At 38.9% G+C, this 22,754-nt stretch overlaps 1 protein-coding gene across 2 annotated transcripts in view; it reads right to left on the minus strand.

Annotated features, from left to right (window-relative positions):
- LOC124602664 (tudor domain-containing protein 7A-like) overlaps nt 1-22,754 on the minus strand; it is a 192,789-nt gene that overhangs the window by 146,929 nt on the left and 23,106 nt on the right. For both annotated transcript variants that reach the window (XM_047136338.1, XM_047136337.1), the window contains exons 3-5: nt 12,942-13,162; nt 9,997-10,143; nt 4,670-4,855 (exon numbers count right to left, since the gene is read on the minus strand). In XM_047136338.1, coding sequence (XP_046992294.1) covers nt 4,670-4,855; nt 9,997-10,143; nt 12,942-13,162 — 554 coding nt within the window. The remainder of the gene's footprint in view (nt 1-4,669; nt 4,856-9,996; nt 10,144-12,941; nt 13,163-22,754) is intronic.

The following is a 22,754-nucleotide window of genomic DNA, read 5'->3' on the forward strand; positions in this document are numbered from 1 at the left end:
ATTTCTCTGTGTGTCACCAGGTGGTGTAACAGAGCCCAGTAGTCTTCTCTTATTTTTTCACCCTTTTCTCCAATAAGAAATCACAACCAACTAAAGCAGCTCTCACAATAAAGATTCCCTTACAGCTGAACATGGTGCACATGCAACAGTCTTCAAGCATTGGGGAAACTTCTGTTGATGAATCTTCCAGGTTGTATGACTGTGGTCTACAGAAATTTTTGGTTCCAGACATTTTGTCCAGAGCTGCAGTGGACATCTATGGAGTATCTGGCGTTTTAGTCAGCAAGACTCAGTGCAGATCAAAACGAAAATTTCTCTTCCGACACTGACAATGTTGAGTGTTTATGGAAAAAGTTCAAGCCAATCATAAAATGCGTTTTAGACAGGTACATGCCGAATAAAACGTGAGGGACGGGAAAAACCCACCGTGGAAGTTCCATGCGGCTTTTCGCAAATGATGCTGTAGTATACAGAGAAGTTGCAGCATTTGAAAATTGCAGCGAAATGCAGGAACATCTGCAGTGGATAGGCACTTGGTGCAGAGTGTGGCAACTGACCCTTAACATAGACAAATGTAATGTATTGCGAATACATAGAAAGAAGGATCCTTTATTGTACGATTATATGATAGCGGAACAAACACTGGTAGCAGTTACTTCTGTAAAATATCTGGGAGTATGCATACGGAGCGATTTGAAGTGGAATGATCATATAAAATTAATTGTTGGTAAGGCGGGTACCAGGTTGAGATTCATTGGGAGAGTCCTTAGAAAATGTAGTTCATCAACAAAGGAGGTGGCTTACAAAACACTCGTTCGACCTATACTTGAGTATTGCTCATCAGTGTGGGATCCGTACCAGATCGGGTTGACGGAGGAGATAGATAAGATCCAAAGAAGAGCGGCGCGTTTCGTCACAGGGTTATTTGGTAACCGTGATAGCGTTACGGAGATGTTTAGCAAACTCAAGTGGCAGACTGCAAGAGAGGCGCTCTGCATCGCGGTGTAGCTTGCTCGCCAGGTTTCGAGAGGGTGCGTTTCTGGATGAGGTATCGAATATATTGCTTCCACCTACTTATAACTCCCGAGGAGATCACGAATGTAAAATGAGAGAGATTCGAGTGCGCATGGAGGTTTTCAGACAGTCATTCTTCCCGCGAACCATACGCGGCTGGAACAGGAAAGGAAGGTAATGACAGTGGCACATAAAGTGCCCTCCACGACACACCGTTGGGTGGCTTGCGGAGTATAAATGTAGATGTAGATGTAGATGTAGGAGCACCTCTGAAGACGTTCAGTGCAGCTCTGGGCAAAACATCATGAACGATATAGTTTCCTAGACCACAGCCACATAGCCCAGAAGATTCACCAGCAACTATGACATCTGGGTGTGAATGCTTTCATTGTATGATTAGACACATTTTCCCAAAGCACTCAAGGCCAGGCTCTAGTGCAAAACTGAACTGAGTAACTGCCAAGTGTATCTCCTTCTTTCCATTGCGTTATCTGTTTAACAAGAACAGACAGACAGCAACAAAACCTCCCAGTAACAAAGAATATATGGACAGGTCTAAACATACACAAATTGCCAAGACAATGAATTTCTGTATTTTTTTAAAACTTGCTTCTACTTCTTCGGCTTTATACTGTCAAGCATTTAAATGTGCACCAGAATTAGTGTTATTTTATTTGCTTTAGTTTCCATTCAGTCCTTAATTTTGTAGGTGCTCTGTGTGTGTGTGTGTGTGTGTGTGTGTGTGTGTGTGTGTGTGTAGGGGGGACAGGTTGGAAGGGCACCACCTTGTACCTTTCACGCAAATCCTTTGTTGCTGTGCAGTTTCATAATGATGGTGAATTAATTTATATTCAATATTGTGTAGAATATACAGTGTAAATATTACAACTATTTATTTGGTAAAAGAAAGTGTCAGGGAAACTAGCTCCTGTAGGTATGTTTATCAATTTATTTGGTTGTTAATTTCAGTTTTCTGTGTATATGGGTCTGCTTCTTATTTATCAATAATACAACTGACTGTGGCAATGCTTTACAGTACTGCACAAAGAAAAAAGGACGAAAAATCCTATTATTAAACTGTTCTTAAGTCTAGATTCATGCTGAGCCCCCAATCATAAATAATAATCCTCAGAGCATTTCATTTGGACCACACAGCAAGTGGATCGAAATAGAAATCTTCAAAGAATTTAAGTACTTCACATTCAGACACTCTAAAGTTGAAAACTAATCTGACAAATAATGATTGGGTAACCTCTATCGTCAGCATACGTTTCAGCTTCACATCAATTGTGTCAGCGTCTGCATAAATAATAACTAGTGACTACCAAAGGAACAAACAACCCTTATACTGAACTTGTACAGAATACTGAATCAGCAACTCAACATTCATAGTCTATATTATTAGATACGTGTTGTTCTATAAACAAAAATCTCTTCGCGGCTCCTCTGGTACATTACCATCAAACTCAAATTGTTTGTGTGTGTGTGTGTGTGTGTGTGTGTGTGTGTGTGTGTGTGTTCCCCTGCCACCACTTGGTGAGTAGATTTTTTTTATCTATCCAAAGCACCATGTGGCATCAAAACAGATATTCTTACTGTGGTCAATCAACTACAGTGAGTGTCAAGTCTTGAGTCATGATAGAATATCACAAAGCACAATTTTCTGTTATAAATTGGAAAAATAGAATGTATGTGATGTTGTTGAAAGCATATGGAACAGAGTTCATGAGCAAGAAATGAACTTACAGAAAGAAACTGTTGATGAGGCACATTTGATTCAACCTTCAAGAGGTATGACAACAGACAACAAGTATGCATGACAGATGTTCTCGTACAACTGGCAACTTCATCCAAAATTGATAGTTTGGAAATGTCTATAAGGTGTCACTTTAGCAACATTATCTCTCTCTCTCTCTCTCTCTCTCTCTCTCTCTCTCTCTCTCTCTCTCTCTTTACTGCACATTCTTCTTCCCTCTCCCCATTATTTTCTATTTATTTAACTTATGTCTTTTTCTATTTATTTAACTTATGTCTTTCAAGTTTATTTTTCCTTCTCTGATGTGTCACTAGTGTCTATCCAATTTTCAGCCATTGACAGTATATGCAGACTTGAATGTGTGGCCTTATCTTTCTCAAGATCTTTTCACAACAGTACAATGTTATCACCAAGTTATCTAAATTCACTTCTAACAGCATTTTTTCATTCTTTATGTCAAAGAAATTTATTTAAGCAAACTGTAAAATTACAAGGAGACAGAATGGCTGTTCACTACTTACCCTATGGAGGTGAAATTGCAGGTATTAACAACAGACATATTTAAAAATAGAAAAAAAAATTACACCCAGATTTTGAATCTGTTAATTCCTTCCTCTGAGTGGATAAAGGAATGGGTTTGTGAAGATTGGAAAGGAGACACTGATCACTCATAGCCTGAACTGAGCAGAAATAACCTCCTGGGAGGAAACAGGGAGACAAAGATAAAGGGGGAAGTGTCCTCAGAATGCATTAGTACCTCTTAACCTAGGGACTGAGTGACCTGCCCTTCCCTTCCAATCTTCTCCCACCTGTATTTGTCTATTTTTAAATGAGTCTGTTAGAAGTACTTGGAATTTTTATTCAGTTTTTCTATTACTTGACTGTCAAATCATTAACCTTTGTATCTGGAGGTCTGTGCTGTTCTTGGAAGAAACATGACAATTGGACCAAGTTGCGACTAGCACAGAAATGCAAGAACAGTATACCAGCAGTGCCATGCCTTATGCAGCACAGTATTTCTACACATTCTACAGTTAAGTTGCCTGTCATTACTATTTGCCTGATCTCTCTACGTATAAGAGACATACTTAAAAACACATCAAGCATATGGCTATAGGAAGTAGTTTGGACCCATTCTACGCAGGCTTTTCCATGGACCACATGATGCAGGCATTCCTCACCTCTCAAAAAGCTTTGCACCCTTGCTTTGTGGTCTGCACTCACAGTGAAGATGAATTACTATTCTTTCTGCTATAACATAAATTCTTTTCCCTGGTAAAATTCACCTGGTCCTTCCCCAAATCCAAAACTACCTCCATTCATCTCAATGAAGTTAATATCCACACCTCCGTTCACATCAGTCCAGCCAGTAATCAACAAAATCTCTACAAAAACAACCTCCACCCCTTCGAAATCAATGTTAAAAAAAGTTACCATCTGTCATGCACTTCACTGTGATTTACTGGGTACAGACATAGATGCAGAAGTGTTTCCTTCCCTATAGCCTAGCCATCTGCAGTAAGCACACCTGCTCTAAACCCAAATCACTCAGTACCTATATTAATAACCACTCTCATGTTTTCCTCACTCAAACTAACTCATCAATATGCCTCAACTACGTACTTCACCAGAGCTGACTTTTCCAACCACCTCTCATACCGTCTGCTTTTATCCAATATTCCCTAGTCACACTGTTTATCTCTTTGATCACTTCCCCACCTTTGCAGCACTCCTTGCCCTGTTGCTTTGTAGTGACATATCCTCAGGTGCCACATTTTAATTCACATTTTGTAAAACATTCTATTAAGACAAAACCTGAAATGACAAACGTCACATAACAGTCTGTAATCACTAAAATATGGTGAAGTACCATTCTCTATACTAAACTGAATTCCTTACACGATCAACAGTTGTAGGCAAACTGTAATGCGATTCTGGGTACAATGGTGGTGCTCTATCAAATAGTGATGGAATGTGTGCATCTGTTGGTTGTGGTGAAGGTATAGCACCCCCTCTTGAAAACCGTGGTGGTTTTTCGTAGTTGTCTGGTCGGCCTGGTGTCCAAGATGACTGAACCGTTCGGACCTACAAAGCAGGTGACAAATATTATATTCTTCACATGTTGAAACGATTTTTTCAGAAAAAAAGAAACAAACAGTACAATGACAACTGTTTTTACATCATATCCTAACAGAGTAATCCTGAAACATGGAGAGAAAGGAATGGTGCTCAATATTCCAAAATTAAACAGAGTCCTTTGTAATTACAAACCAAGAACTGTACTACACCATCCACAGATCCTTTTTCAATTCTAGCACATGACATTTAAAAATATTCTTTTTTTTAAATCTACTAGGCACTTTAAGCTTAATTTCACTTGAATATATCAGCTGTGAGACAACAGTAGCTGCACTATTTGTTACATATTCAATTGCACTGGAAAACAAAAAGTTGGCACCGAGGACACACATGTTGCATATGGAAACCAATTACAATACTTGTTGGACATATAAGTTCAAGAACTATTCAATGTATTATGTTAATATCAACTAGCATTAATTAAGTAATTGATAATACTGTCATGACATAATAAATACAAATAGCCATGTCATTATGACTTAAAAATTCCCCCATTCCTTCAAGGCCACTTCTTTTTCATTATTTACTGGTTTGTCTCACAACTGACGAGAGGGATTCAGTCCATTATTAATAAAGAATACTTAAGATTTTAAGTAATGTTAACAATGAAGTCATTCAAGACAGCATAAACTCAAACAAGGACTGGGATGGACACTGGTTGTGTTATTTCCCATGAAACTGCCCCAGTAATCACCTTAACGTCTTTCAGGAAATCGCAGCAAATCTAAAGCAGAAGGGGATATGAACCCCACTCTTTCAAAATGCAAGTTTAAAGTCTTAAACACTGCACCACCCACCACCTCACTCAGTTGTCATAATATAGGATGGGATGAGAAGCTACTGAGACAATGAACAGTGTGTGTGGAGAAATGTGCCAAATAGTGTGGAATTCAATTTACCAAAGTTTTATTTACACAATTATGAAATTAAACATTATAACCAATTTCCACTGTTTCCTCTAACAGCTTCCCTGCTTTTGCATTAGGTTTGTTTTAGAACCAATACATAGGCAAAACCTGTTTACTCATGCCATCTCATGAGGAGCTTCAATTAGACCGAAGTATTGCTCTCAGGAGAAAAACAAATTATAATTTGAAATAATCTTATATGTATCATATTGGAGATATCTGTTTACATTTGCAAACATCATCAACTTTACTGTTTGAAGATGTAAAAGTAACTACTCGATGTATAGTGAAGGTGTTAAGAATTTGACAAGTACATTAACAATATTGAAATTGAAACTGTGCTTTTGGACAATGTCCTTCCTTGAAGCTAGTTGACTAACACAACCAGATTACAGTGCTGGAATAATAAGGTTTACAGTCCCATCAATAATTACATCATTAGAGAATGAACACATAGCGGGATAGGTCAATGACAATGAAGAAAATGTGCTATGTCCATTTAAAAGGAGGGGGGGTGGAGGGGGAGGGGGGAGGGGGCCATAACAGAAGGAACACATTCTGCATCAATCTATGGCAAATGAAACTTTTAAGCATACATTTACTGAATACAGTCATATCAATTCTCCCTTCACTTCATGCAACATAGTTCAAAAATTGTTTTCCTCATGTCACCTTTGCAATGTTTGTAAGTGAAGAAAAATTTCAAATGCAACAAATCACTGTATTTCGGACAGCACAACAGTATTCTGCATCTCATTTTGCAGTCATGCAACACACAGTGACAGGAAAAAGTCACAACACCAAAATATAATTAATGTAGAGTAATCAAACAATGGAAAATTCAGGATGGACTGTAACAATATTACGAGAAGGAAAGTTGCTACTCACCATATAGCGGAGATGCTGAGTTGCAGATAGGCACAACAAAAAGACTTTAACAATTAAAGCTTTCGGCCGTTGGCCTTTGTCAACAATACACGCACGCACACACGCATACACACGCGCGCGCGCACACACACACACACACACACACACACACACACACACAGTTGGTAGAGCACTTGCCCGTGAAAGGCAAAGGTCCCGAGTTTGAGTCTCAGTCGGGCACACAGTTTTAATCTGCCAGGAAGTTCCATATCAGCGCACACTCCGCTGCAGAGTGAAAATTTCATTCTGGAAACATCCCCCAGGCTGTGGCTAAGCCATGTCTCCGCAATATCCTTTCTTTCAGGAGTGCTAGTTCTGCAAGGTTCGCAGGAGAGCTTCTGTAAAGTTTGGAAGGTAGGAGACGAGGTACTGGCAGAAGTAAAGCTGTGAGTACCGGGCGTGAGTCGTGCTTCGGTAGCTCAGTTGGTAGAGCACTTGCCCGCGAAAGGCAAAGGTCCCGAGTTCGAGTCTCGGTCGGGCACACAGTTTTAATCTGCCAGGAAGTTTCATATCAGCGCACACTCCGCTGCAGAGTGAAAATCTCATTCTGGAAACATCCCCCAGGCTGTGGCTAAGCCATGTCTCCGCAATATCCTTTCTCTCAGGAGTGCTAGTTCTGCAAGGTTCGCAGGAGAGCTTCTGTAAAGTTTGGAAGGTAGGAGACGAGGTACTGGCAGAAGTAAAGCTGTGAGTACCGGACGTGAGTCGTGCTTCGGTAGCTCAGTTGGTAGAGCACTTGCCCGCGAAAGGCAAAGGTCCCGAGTTCGAGTCTCGGTCGGGCACACAGTTTTAATCTGCCAGGAAGTTTCATATCAGCGCACACTCCGCTGCAGAGTGAAAATCTCATTCTGGAAACATCCCCCAGGCTGTGGCTAAGCCATGTCTCCGCAATATCCTTTCTTTCAGGAGTGCTAGTTCTGCAAGGTTCGCAGGAGAGCTTCTGTAAAGTTTGGAAGGTAGAAGACGAGGTACTGGCAGAAGTAAAGCTGTGAGTACCGGGCGTGAGTCGTGCTTCGGTAGCTCAGTTGGTAGAGCACTTGCCCGCGAAATGCAAAGGTCCCGAGTTCGAGTCTCGGTCGGGCACACAGTTTTAATCTGCCAGGAAGTTTCATATCAGCGCACACTCCGCTGCAGAGTGAAAATCTCATTCTGGAAACATCCCCCAGGCTGTGGCTAAGCCATGTCTCCGCAATATCCTTTCTTTCAGGAGTGCTAGTTCTGCAAGGTTCGCAGGAGAGCTTCTGTAAAGTTTGGAAGGTAGGAGACGAGGTACTGGCAGAAGTAAAGCTGTGAGTACCGGGTGTGAGTCGTGCTTCGGTAGCTCAGTTGGTAGAGCACTTGCCCGCGAAAGGCAAAGGTCCCGAGTTCGAGTCTCGGTCGGGCACACAGTTTTAATCTGCCAGGAAGTTCCATATCAGCGCACACTCCGCTGCAGAGTGAAAATCTCATTCTGGAAACATCCCCCAGGCTGTGGCTAAGCCATGTCTCCGCAATATCCTTTCTTTCAGGAGTGCTAGTTCTGCAAGGTTCGCAGGAGAGCTTCTGTAAAGTTTGGAAGGTAGGAGACGAGGTACTGGCAGAAGTAAAGCTGTGAGTACCGGGCGTGAGTCGTGCTTCGGTAGCTCAGTTGGTAGAGCACTTGCCCGCGAAAGGCAAAGGTCCCGAGTTCGAGTCTCGGTCGGGCACACAGTTTTAATCTGCCAGGAAGTTTCATATCAGCACACACTCCGCTGCAGAGTGAAAATCTCATTCTGGAAACATCCCCCAGGCTGTGGCTAAGCCATGTCTCCGCAATATCCTTTCTTTCAGGAGTGCTAGTTCTGCAAGGTTCGCAGGAGAGCTTCTGTAAAGTTTGGAAGGTAGGAGACGAGGTACTGGCAGAAGTAAAGCTGTGAGTACCGGGCGTGAGTCGTGCTTCGGTAGCTCAGTTGGTAGAGCACTTGCCCGCGAAAGGCAAAGGTCCCGAGTTCGAGTCTCGCTCGGGCACACAGTTTTAATCTGCCAGGAAGTTTCAATGGTGTCTTTGTTGCGTCCAAGGTATTCTTGACTAACATGAATTCACCACATCCAAACTCACAGGTAACTAATGCTCACAATCATTACAACCTATATTTACAGCAAACCTGATTTGCATCGTACTAGAGTCGTTACTTGAAATTCTCTTATGTCACTATTGCAAAATCTGAATAGTCATAATCTTTCAGATGTAGAAACACACCTACCAACTTTCATTTTTCTTGTGTCAGTGTATTTCCATGTATCCTGAAATGGAATGCATCAATCACCTACACCCAAACTACCATGTACTTTCACAATGCCCAGAAATGAGATGAATTCTATTCACTCTTCTTTCCACATTTCCAAAAGCAGCCTCACAAAATCATAATCTCTGCAAGATATGGGCTCTTATAAAAATAACCCATTGCTTTCATTCACACCTATCCTTAATGTTGGATAAACAATAAAATCTATGTTTTCATTCCTTGCTCATAGTCACTGCTCTTCCAATTCTAACCGATTCAAATCTGTTACATATCAATATTTCATCTCTTCTGAGGTTTTTTTTTACATTTATCTAATCATTATTTGTTGCTTCATTCCTGTTGTATACATGTCATCTACATTTATCTTTCCCTTCTCTATAATGTCACTGCAGTCCACTCAGAGAGAAGTGGGGTTCCAACAGTTTCTATGGATTAGGTTGTTATTTAAGTGCTTCCCTCTTATTGCTTTGCATAAATATACCAGACGGGAAGCCCTAGCCACATGACATTCATTCATTACTAGGAAAGTTCTTTTACCATCGTCACAGTTAATCTCATCCCTACTCTTACCCGATTACACTGTTGACCCATCCGAATGACAGCAGGAAACTTAAAACTACCCTTTCTATCTTCTTCTCTGCCATTTTCACCTTCTTAAACTTCAATTTTTATCTTACTTGTGACTCACTGCTTTCAAAATTGCCGTATCCTGCAGTTTTTCCTAGATGTAGAGTCAGGGTAACTTTAATGCCTATTCTTAAAGTAAGAATCAGTATTCCAAAATCCAAACAATTTGGCAACCTTCACATTTCTGTGAGAATGTGTTGCTGCCTTGAAAGTCAGTATTTTTAATACCATCAATTTTTTATTGCTTTGTCACATTCAACTAAAGGAAATGCTATTTCAAAGCACATAAACAAAGTAAATATAAAAGAGACATAGCTAATGTTATAAAATCTTATTTAACTGTTCAACAATATTTGATTACCACTGAGTTTGACTGATTATTTGACTGAGCTCCTTTTCCACTGAGTGTGACAGTAATTGGCTGTCTTCTAGAGGAAGGCTTCGATTCAGGTTTTTTGGAATTCCACTTGTTTCCTGGCGGAAAATTTCGTGATCTGCTTGGCGCAGCCTATAAAGACAGACAACTCAAAATACAATTCTACCATTAACAATAAATATTTGGTTTGATATGGGTAATAAAGTATAGTATGTTCACAACGCCCAGAATGAGGGGTCCCTAGTTACGTATCAGCGGGAGCCTGTAGAAGTCAGTCAATTCAGGCCAAGAGTGTTCTGTGTTCGACCACTGCCAACAATGGTGATCTAACAATACTCTCTCTCTCTCTCTCTCTCTCTCTCTCTCTCTCTCTCTCTGTGTGTGTGTGTGTGTGTGTGTGTGTGTGTGTGTGTGTGTGTGTGCTGTTCTGCCAAAGCAGTAAGCACATTGCTGCACACTCTGTTCAAAAAAGGACGCAGGCAAAAGTAAGTTGAAATTTTTGTGTCTATCAAAAGATCAATGCATGAAGTATGCATCATCATCATCCCCAAAACCATCCCTCTCCCACCCCTCCCAGAACATTGTGAACAAACAATAAATACACATTAACACAAATAAACACTAACTGTTAGTGTGGTGTGAATGTAAGCTTCGTAATGATGATAATATCTACAAGTGGATCCAAGTGTCTACATAACAACTATCAAAATATTAACAAAAATGGCACAAGAGTGGCAACAGGTGTGGGTTAATTACAACTGCTCACATTTGTCATGTGGAAACCCAAACTCACCTCAATTAACTGAAAGAGATACAAGCAAATGAAAATGCACAATATACCTTACACTTTGATGACAAGTCCATAACTTTCCTGATGAACCCCCTTTCCTCTGTTCTATCTAAACTCAGTTCTTAAGTATATTAGACCCATAGTTACGGTAAGACTTATTTCCCACATTATATAGATACATTCCTCAAAGATTGCATTTTCAATTTCACGAAGACTGACTACTTCAAATGAGGTGTACTGTAAAATGTTCACAAATACATCCAAAAGGTACAGACATCAAAAAAAGTTTTGCATCACCTCAGTTCCGAGAGTTCCGGGAACCTGTAACAAAAAATTGGAATATAGATCAACATAAACAATATTTCTGGCCTTTTTATTGCTCATGAAAACCACACATTGCATGTTGTACCACCACACAGCGAGACCTTCAGAGGTGGTGGTCTAGATTGCTGTACACATCAATACCTCTAATACCCAGTAGCACATCTTGCATTGATGCATGCCTGTATTCGTTGTGGCATATCCCAGGCATGTTCAATAAGGTTCACGTCTGGAGAACATGCTGGCCATTCTAGTTGAGCGATGTCATTATCCTGAAGGAAGTCATTCACAAGATGTGCACGATGGGAGCACGAACTGTCGTTCATGGAGACGAATGCCTTGCCAATATGCTGCCAATATGGTTGCACTGTCAGTCAGAGGATGGCATTCATGTATTGTACAGCCATTACGGCACCAACCATGACCACCAGCAGCATCCGTCGGCCCCACATAATGCCACCCCAAAATATCAGGGAACTTCCATCTTGCTGCACTCGCTGGACAGTGTGTCTAAGGCGTTCAGCCTGATCAGGCTGTAACCAAACACCTCTCCAACGATTGTCTGGTTGAAGGCATATGCGAAACTCATTGGTGAAGAGAATGTGATGCCAATCCTGAGCGTTCCATTTGGCATGTTGTTGTGCCCAATAGTACTGCGCTGCATGGTGTCGTGGTTGCAAAGATGGACCTCGCCACAGACATCGGGAGTGAAGTTGCGCGTCTTGCATCCTATTCGGCACAGTTTGAGTTGTAACACGACGCCCTGTGGCTACACGAAAAGCATTATTCAACATGGTTGTGTTGTTGTCAAGGTTCCTCCAAGCCATAATCTGTAGACAGCAGTCATCTACTGCAGTAGTGCCCCTTGGGCGGCCTGAGCAAGGCATGTCATCGACAGTTCCTGTCTCTCTGTATCTCCTCCATGTCTGAACAACATCGCTTTGGTTCACTCCGAGACACCTGGACACTTCCCTTATTGAGAGCCCTTCCTGGCAGAAAGTAACAATGTGGCCATGATCAAACAGCGGTATTGACCATCTAGGCATTGTTGAACTACAGACAACATGAACCATGTACCTCCGTCCTGGTGGAATGGCTGGAACTGATCGGCTGTCGGACCCCCCTCCATCTAAAAGGCACTGCTCATGTATGGATGTTTATATCTTTGGGCAGGTTTAGTAATGTCTCTGAACAGTCAAAGGGACTGTATCTGTGATACAATATCCACAGTCAACGCCTGTCTTCAGGACTTCTAAGTACTGGGGTGATGCAAAACTTTTCTGATGTGTGTATTTAATAACTATCATATAAATTAAACTGCAATCTATAAAAGGATGGAATATGAAAGTATTACATGACATTATGTACACTAAGCATACTCATGCTACTGTGTTTGTCGCATTAGGTTTTTTTTTGTCTGAATAGCTTGTATGTAATGTGCCCAACATTCAGACTAATCATCATACATACATAAAAATAAGGATCTATTTCCCAAATAATAATATAAAGTCTAGCCCAAAAGCATCAGTAAATACACCACCATGTTGATAAGCTGCTTCCATCCCAGTACAAAATTTTGTGGATTTCTTTCAACCAATACAGTCCTAACTGCACTCATATCTTCCTCCTAAAGCAAGCAAAGAAGAAGAAATTATGAAATTTCCTCTTGTACCTGTTGACCTTTAACATCTGTTCTTGAACTTTTTAAAATAATCACATGTAACACCACTGCTGCGATTTGTAAAGGATTGGGGAAGTTTTACTCCCATAATTTGGAAAAAAAATTATCAATATGCCATAGCAAACCAACAGTACTTACATTCTTCAATGGAAATTTCAGTTTTTTGGGTGCAGACTTCTGCTTAGCTACCAAAGCAGCCAAATGAGCAGTGTTTTCTTTAGGGATGGTATCAAACATCAATTCACCATTTGAACCAGTGAAAATTCGCATATCTTCAACAGTCTTTAGAAAATGTTCCAAAGATGAATAACCCAGTTCTCTGTACGGAATGCTATGTCCAACTAAGGTTCTGTAGTCTCCTAAAGAAAATAAATATTCACTATTAAAAAATGAAAACAACAAAACAAACATTTTTTAACATCGTTACTAATAAACTTTAAAATACTGAACAAGTGGGAAAGGCTTTTTTGCCGTAGTAAAACAAATCTATCACCCCACAGTTAACATTCTCTCTGGGTTATCATTCTTGTGCAACTGTGTTTTTGACAGTTTCATGAGCAACCATCCACTGTTAATAATTTTTTCTAGCTGAAACTTGAGCTTGATGCAACGGAGAAAATACACAAGAAAAATAAAATTATTAAGAACAAATACAACATGCCCTATTACACCCTTGATTGAATTGTTTTGTATTTGGAGTTGGCAAGAACAGCCATGTTGTTTCAAATAGCTAAGTCTTATGGCTTTGTTAAACTAGTCTTAGTCACATCTCAAAAAATTTAGAAGGGCTCGGCTTGTGCTTCGGCCTTTCTTCCTGACTTTCTCAGATGGTAAGTTTGGACATAATAAATAGCTTAAGCAAGTCTTTCCTTATCCTGCCTGGTAAGTCTTTCCTAAACCCAGCGTTCTGAGCAACTTTTCCGTAACTCTCCCCATTTTCTAAACCTCCTCTTCCTTCATCCCTCTTCCTCCCGCTTCAACCCTTCTGCCAGGACGAGGAGCAGGAGGAGGAGGAGGAGGAGGAGTCACTCACTCCAAAAGCTTGCAAATTTTCACTACTTTGATAATGTGTTTTCTCTTGCCACCAACTGGTGAATTAGTTATCTATCCACTCACATTTTCAAAAACTGATTATTTTCACTGGTTAATAACATAATCATTAGAAATGAGAAGTTCTGTATACACCCAGTCAGTCTCAATACTTAGGCTAGGAACATACATTCACCAAATCTGTTATGTAACAACAGTAAGCTTAGAACCTTACCCACTCGATAAATTTCTGTAGTTGCCCACGATACAGGCTCACACACTCAATATAGTTTGCACAATATACTGAGAAAGCAATCCTGCCGGAGGAACATCCGCAATTCAGTATTATAGTAGAGATTAAAAATACTGCACAAGTTGAAAAGTTTGTCCCCCCCCCCCCCTCCCCCATCCTTAGACCACGACCAATTTTAGGCTATTACATGCTCATCATCAGGTGATGCTGCAAATAAACAAGAGACTGGAGCTAATAATAATTTTTATATGCACTAGTACACATGAGAAAAGCAAAAAAGAAGAAACATGTAACATTTTCAGAAAACATAAGTTAATACCGAAGTGACATCAGACAATACAATGGATAACAGCCTGGGTAAAGAAATATGGAATGAACACCATAATGCTTACAATTTGCGTTGCGAACACAAGCGCCATGACAGAGAGAATAGAACGTGATATTCTACTAACAAGCGCAGGGCACAGAGTAGCTTACATGAAGGAGGAAGTAAACTGGTAAACTAGATTGGCAAAACTATTGCCAACAGTTGATAGGAAGAATAATGCCAGACCAATTAGCCCAATCACTCGAATTTAAATTAGTGATTTACATGCAAAAGGGAAAAAAAAACATTACAAAAAAAAATTCACGAAAAGCATTAAGTGCACATTATGAGTGGTGAAAGAATATACTGAATCAGGGGCGGAATAGAACTGAAGTAAAACTCCTAAATGGAAGCCTGTGCAAAGCTTACGCATAACCCGTAAAACACTTTTTTTTCTTTTTCATTTGTGCATAAGCCATAAAACACAATACATTTTTTTCTTTTTCATGAGTGGCACACAAATTTTAATTTAGTTGGGACACCTATGGTAACATGGAATAATGGGCCACACTCACGAGCTAAAAGAACATATACATGTGTCACTCCTATTAAAAAACAACTTGCTGCTAAGCAAAATGGACGGTAGCTCAATCTTTAAGTCCTCACTTTGAAAAACTCCTCTAACTTTTAATAGTTAGCAGTAACATCAATAAAGGAAAACATTGAAAATAGGAGCAATACAGCAAGGTAACAAAACTTAAGTAAAAGTTGGCAACTCAACTAGGCTTACGTAAGATAAGACATGAAACAATTAAATTCTGCATCGTGAATAACAGGCAAATTTAAATTTAATGACACAGGTAATTATGTACAATAACACACCATAGTCATAGACTAAAAAATTGAAAATATGCAAACTTCTAGTCTTCACTATGGGAAATAGTGAAACACATTTGCCTATTTCCCATAGTGAAGACTTCAAGGTCCAGCCAGTTTCTATCCTGCATAGCTGTAAAATGTTCTTTTTTAATAGAAGTTTGAATATGTTTACTTTTTAGTCTGTGACTATGGCACATTATTGTGCATCATCTGCATCCTAAAAAATTAAAATTTGCCTGTCATCCATAATGTAAAGTTTATTTAACTCTCACATCTTTATCTTATGCAAGCCTTGTTGAGCCACTGGCTTTTAGTTAGCAGTGTTATTACCTTGCTATATTTCTCCTAGTTTCAATGTGTCCCTTTATTCCCATTACTGTTAGCTATTAAATAGTATACAGGTTTTTGACAGTGGGACTCTTTTTGCTTAGCAGCAAGATGTTTTCGTTAATAGGAGTGACACTTGTATGTTCTTTTAGTTCATGACTATGGCATGATATTCCATGTCACCATATGTGTCAACGCTAAACTAAAATCTGCATGCCACTCGTGAAGAAGAAAAAGATTCATTGTGTTTTACGGTTTGTGTGTAAGCTTTAAGTTGCTGGTTTCCAGTTAGGAGTTTTATGACAGTTCTGTTCAGACTCCTTACCATCCATAACATAGTCTTAATGCTTTTCATGCAACTTTCTCTTTAATATTTTCTCATTTTTCATGTAAAATCACCAAGTCAAATTGTGAATTGCCAAGTTAGTTGGTCTCATGTTATTCGTCCCATCAACAAATGGTTTATCAGTTTACTTCCTCCTCTGAGTAAACTGCTCCACACTCTGCACTCACTGGTGGCACACTGCATCCTATTCCCTCCATCGTGGCACCTGGGGCTGCAAAACAAAACTTCAGTGTCCTGATGCTCATTCCATACTTCTTTACCTAAACAGTTGTCTGCTGTACTGCCTGGTATCACTTTACCATTGATTTATGTTTCACAGCACCTAACCCCACCGTTTTTGGCTAAAAATGTTATATGGCATTTCTTTTTTTGTTCCCTCATGTGTACTAGTGCAAATAAAAATTATTATTAGCTTCGATTTCTTGTTATTTTGAGTATTACATCTGATGATGGGCACATAATAGCCCGTAACCAGTTGTGGTCTAAGCATTGGAAAATAAAAAAGCTTTACAACTGAAGAGGTATTTTCTATCTCCACAATATTGAAGACGATGATACAGAGAACTGACACTCATTCAATATAATATGCACTATATTGTACCATGTGAGAGAGGTATTGTTCAATACATATCAGTTCCTGGTGAGACCAAGAGAAATTCAATTCCAAATGAATTTCTGCAAAGAAAAGAAAAAGTAAATAATAACAATCAGCATGTGAGCTGGAAGATGTAAATGAAAGCACTATGTGTTACTTTAAAGAAATGAAGTTCTTTGTTTGATCAGAAAATCCCAGGTGCCTCATTGTTCTCAACAGCACCGGAAATTGAAAACATGGCGTCATGACAGTACAGTGAAACATTTATTTTTCTTGCAGCTGTTCTCATAACTGACAAACAAAATCTTGTCGGCCGACTAGTGAGCATAAACGTTTATTTTTCGTGCAACATTTGTCAAAGTTCATATTAAGATCATGTAGATTTCCATCACCATTATTGTTTTATCTTTTTTGTAGCAGTAGTTACAGAAGAGAAATACGTGGAAAACATGTACATGATAAATTTTGCAGTTCACTTGTTTAATTGTAATTAGTAGTAGTTGTGGCTTACCAAACTATGCTGTGAAGTAGAAGTCCCTGATCCATTGAAATACTCAAAAAATGGTTCTCAGACTTGCTTCCATATTGCACAACTTCTGCTTGTGTTTTGAAGGGCAAGCAACTCTGTCACAATCCATACAAATTCCATATCATCCATTGCAGACACGTTCTTTTTGTAGGCAGAGTTCTAACTGATGCATGTCAGACATAAATATTGCACAGTGATATTGTGCCATTCTCTTTCACATAATATATTGACACAATATCATTATGTTAATAATACTGAATGTGTGAGAGTTGCTTTACAGACTATATAAACCAACTTCGCTCTGTCAAAAACACCTGCAAGTCTACAAAGACAGCTGAGTACATAAATAAAAATAACTTTTATACCTTCATGTGAATGATGTATATGAATTTTTTTAAATGGGAAAGTCATACGATGTTTTATGAATCAAAGCAGATCAGATCTTGTCCAGAACACGTAAAGGCCATAATGTATGCCTCTGCTTCCATAATGAAAATACAGAGTTACTGTTACCCTAAACTGCCTGTGCGCTTCCAACTATGACTAAGGAACTATGCAACATCATTTATTTAGTTATTTATTTATTTATTAATTTGTGCAGGGAGATAAAACATCAACAGTCTTAGCCAGCTATTGCCCACACCGAAACTGAGTTTATTGTGCAGATTCTCTCCCTGTGCCAGTTCCCTCAAAAAGTAGTAGGAAACCCTTCACTAGTTCTTTATTAGACACAATTTCTTCAGGAATCAATGATCTGAATGTTCTGTGTCTTAAGTAATGTCATTATTATTGACAGTGCTTGTTCAACACACAGTATCATCTACGAAAATTGTGTAATAGGTGAAGTGCTCACAGGATTGGCAAGCGCTGTGGTGACATATCTGCCTCTCACGAGTGATCTGTTCAGTTCTTTCGATGAGTGTCTACACAATCTAATCATGTGAAGGAAACTGAAGTGTTAGAAGCACTTAATTTTGTAGGTCCAACGAAAAAGTCTTATGAAAAGTGTTCTCATTCATACATACATACCGTGAACACAACATCAAGAATTACAATACCGTTTACATTGATCTGAAACATGAGGAGCTGGTGTTGCATATTGATTTTGTAAAGAACTGCATTATCAAAAAATCAAGGAAATGAAATGTGAGCTCACTGAGCAACAGACAACATGCAATTCAGTGGCATACGGTCCTCCATATGAGAAAATAGGTCTGTCTTCAGTCTTAAAGGGTGTAGTATCTTATTCACTGAAGCATGGTAAATATGCCATCACCGTATTTCATAGAAGCACATTATGTGATATTACAGAACAAAAATCTAACAATCAAAAGTGCACACTCAGTCAAATGCAGGAACATTACAGTTCAGAAACAGATTTATGTTTCTCCAGTTTAAATATCATGTAATGGGCTTCGGGTTTCCAATTTATTTGAACTTTTTTGAAATATCTCATGAAAAGGGTGCTGTTGATAAAACATAAGGGGATTAAATGAATTTTGTTTGCCCATGTAAACCACAAGGAGAAAATGTTCAACAAAAATAAAGTTTCTTAGCAAGTACAATAAATCTGATTTAAGCTTTCATATTTCCAGAAGAAGATGGGCAGAGCTCACATTTCAAGGGAAAAGATTAAAGAAATTTCCTTAGAGCCATTTTTTATCATCGGAGGGAGCTTATGTTTAAGGAGCCGATCCATATGACTGAAAGAATTTTATGAAGAAAGCATCCATCCTTAAGTAGTACTTAAATCTGCTTAACTGATGGCTATTTAAACTTTTGCAGGGGCAAACTTTCATGCTATTTTCAAAACATGTAATGCAATCTATGTTGTATAAACTGACTGCACTTGTGTTATGAATCTGTGTAGTTGCATTAAAAAAAAAGAGCAACAGCAAAGTGTCTTAACAGTACTGTTTTCAGAAATCACCTTAATGCAAAGTGCTACTTTATATCGGAGAAAATGAGACATGGGCATACAATAGCAATAACAGTTTGAGAGCAGCTACATATTTCATTGTTTTTTCCCCGTTTTAGATCCGCAGGTACTCAAACAACATTTATGCACTGTATATGGCACCTTCCCTGAGTCACATTCCTAACATTACCACAGCTTCTTTTAATTTGATATATCCTGGACCGGTCTGTAGACTAATCCACTGCAGTAACAAAAAATTATACTAAAATAGTACAGACCTATGAGCAAAAATTAATGTAATGGGCCATTGCACACCAAGTGATCTAGGGGTTCCAGATCAATTATCTTCAATTCTGTTGAAATGTGCACCAAATGTACCTAATAACTTGCATGAATTTCTGCGAAGCTTCAGCTTACTCTGTAATTTGGATGGAGTTTGACAATCCATTATTCCTGACCCAAAGGAGTTATGGCACTACAAATTATAATGCAGACAACTTTTTTTGCAAAATATGGGAACAGCCTAACGAACATGAAGAAGTCAAAAGACAGATCAGTCACATTACTCACAGAAAAGGAATTATAGCCTTGCAGATTGAAAAGAGAAAATGTTAATGTGTTATTAGCAAACTGCAGGAACATCCATGGAAAGGTCCCAGAATTAGTCTATCTTCTGAAAATAGAAGTGAACAACAGCAAAATCGTAAATTTGGGTAGGAATATACATCACAAGTATAGATTAGGCACCAGTCGTGGTAGTGTATTTATTTCCTTAACGAAATCTATAGCATCTACTGAGGTTACTACAGATTCCAAATGTGAAATAATTTGGATGAAATTAAGAATTAAAAGTGGGGCAAATATGTTAACTGGATGCATTTACTGGCCGTCTGTGTCATGAGTAATAGTGGCAGAATGCTTCAGACACAACTTGAGACTGTCACGATAATGTTATCATGCTACTGTAATGAGTGGAGGCACCAACTAGCAAGATATAGAAAGGGAGAATCATGCAATTAAAACTGACAGTGGAGAAGTAGATCTGTATGAGGCTGTTCTGAAAGTTTTGTCTGAAAATTACCACACTTTGAGCAGCTAGCAAGAGAACAGATGTGTGAAGGCAATGTCTTAGACCTCCTAATAACTAAGGGAGGGAAACTTCTCATAACAGTCAACATCGAGAAATACGTTGTATGTCTGTGACAGCATCAATATAATATCCAAGTACACAAAATCAAATATTCATCCCTGAGGACAGAGATATTGAGCACTAATGGATAAAACTCAGAAATATTGAACAATATGCTTTAGGCAAATATGTACCTTGCAAGGTTGTGAGAAATGGAAAAGACTCACCGTGGTTCAATAGCCATATTAAAGAGTTGCTAAGAGAGCAAAGACTGCTTCATCCCCCAATTTAATCAAAGTCACAGCATACCGTACGTAATGTGAATGAAGCATAACTGTGCATAAGAAGAGTAATGCGAGGAGCATTCAACAAATCCGAAATTAAAAATTTTGCCAAATGATCTGTCAAACTCCCAAGAAGATTTTGTCTTATGTTAAGTCAGTCACTATTCATTCAGTGACCACACATTTGCCAAAACAGATGACAACAGATGACTGAAATACAGCAATCTTCCAAAATCATTTCGCTGTGGAAGATTGTGATACAGTTCCAAAATTCAATTGTCGCACAAATTCCGAAATCACATATACTGAAGTAAACAATCACAGAATATAAAATCAACTAAAACTGCTCAACGGTGGAAAGGCAAGTGGACTGGATGAGATTTCTATGAGGTTCTACAGAGATTATGCAAATAAGGTAAAATACGCAGGCCATTCTGGTTTTCAAAAAGGATCACAGGACAGACACACATAATTGCAGACATATATCAATGATGTCAATCTGTTGTAAACTTATGGAACATGTTTCATGTTCGTGCTTTGTGATGTTTTTGGAAAACAAAAACTTTTATAAAAATCAACATAGATTCCGCAAACATAGATCTTGCAAAACTCCACTCTCTCACAGATGGTGAAAAAAATTATGTCTGCTGTGATGAATTTTACTTCCTTCTTATAGTGTGACACCACCATTTTGTATGTGCTACTGCCACTGCCACCTTAAGCAAGAAAGAAGGTTCAGCATAGAAGATATCAATTTTCTGTACCCTCTATCTGGTATCGTAAAGCAATCACTATGAAGATGGTGAAATTTAACTGTGAAATCTATTGCAAATAAAATTAAAACCTGTAAATACAGATGAAAATGCTATCCCTGCTACATAAAGATATAGTAACAGCTGTTGCTACATGGTATATCAAAGACGGACATCTGGAGATCCCATAATTCTGGTCTATCATATTACTCAATGCACTGTCACCAGCTGATCAATTACTCTATTGTTGCGATATCGTCTACAAGAAGAGCTTGGTACATCTTCTGCAACTCCTTTCATCAAATGTCCGACTTTGATGGCTTCTGTCATATTCGAATTTGCAAAGTTGCCAAGGGCCAAAACATTCATTTTGCCTTGACTTTGGGCCCTATTCTTCAACCATTCTTCAGCTAAACTGACTTGCTGTTGACTGTCACCTAATGTTTTCTTTAATCCAGCCTGAAATTTGTCCCACTTATTGAGCTTCGATTTGTTCTTTTCGAACCACTGTTGGGGTGAGCTGTCCAAGTAAAAGTACATATTTGCCAAGCATATCTTGTCATACCACCTGTTGTATTTCATGAATCATTTTGTTGGGTCCTGAACAGCATCTCTGAAAAACACCGGTGGATACCTGATGTGCAACTAACTTACTACTGGCTTAGCATCCATTGATCTCCTGAACATACAGACCATGGGATGATGTACATCATCATGGCTCTAATCAAACAATGCAAGAGCTGTCACCTATACGGACAGGAAGTGGAATACAACCACTTCCTGTCCGTATAGGTGACAGCTCTTGCATTGTTTGATTAGAGCCATGATGATGTAGATGTCTTGAAGATACCTGGTATCTGCACCAAACGACGTCACTTTGAAACTGCACTCAAGTCCAACTCTGAAGGCAGAGTTGACAACGAAGAACAATAATTAGAATTGAAAGTACGTTTACTACAGACACCAATGTGCAGCCAGAACAGAATTGATCTCTTGGAATGAGAGTGCAGTTATTTAGACAAAGATTGAATATTCCAGGGGTCAGTATTTATACAACAGTCATAAATTCCAGATATACAAACACCAAACAAACTGTATTTAAACGATATATTTCAAATTGTCTTTCACCATTCCAGAAAATGTACATTATCCAGCATCAATTCGTGAGTTTCAAAAGCAGTTCACTTACTTAAAGAAGAAAGCATCCAAAACCCTGATTTCTCCTTTCCTTGTTAAATTTTTTGTCCTCGTGGAATGCAACTGCATGATTCATACTCACTTCCACCAACTATCATCCATTTCATGGCCATAGTATGGCCTGTCTAAACACTTCTAGCACATAAATGTATTGATGAAAGCACTGGTGAGCTACAGTGGCTCACAATGTTGCCAAACAGGTGCTACAATTAATGTAGCCATCAATGTTGCCTAGCAACATGGCTAGGCTATATTGTCCGCAATATCTAATTTATATGGTTGTGCAAATGTATCTAACTCCAGATCTCCAAAATTGACACTGCCGATTTTACAATTGTTAACATCACAGAAAATATGAAATTTAAGCTTACCAGAGACATCTACTATCATTTTAGTGTCATTTCAG

Source organism: Schistocerca americana, chromosome 1 (genome assembly GCF_021461395.2).
Source record: "Schistocerca americana isolate TAMUIC-IGC-003095 chromosome 1, iqSchAmer2.1, whole genome shotgun sequence".
In the NCBI taxonomy this organism is placed as follows: Eukaryota; Metazoa; Arthropoda; class Insecta; order Orthoptera; family Acrididae; genus Schistocerca; species Schistocerca americana.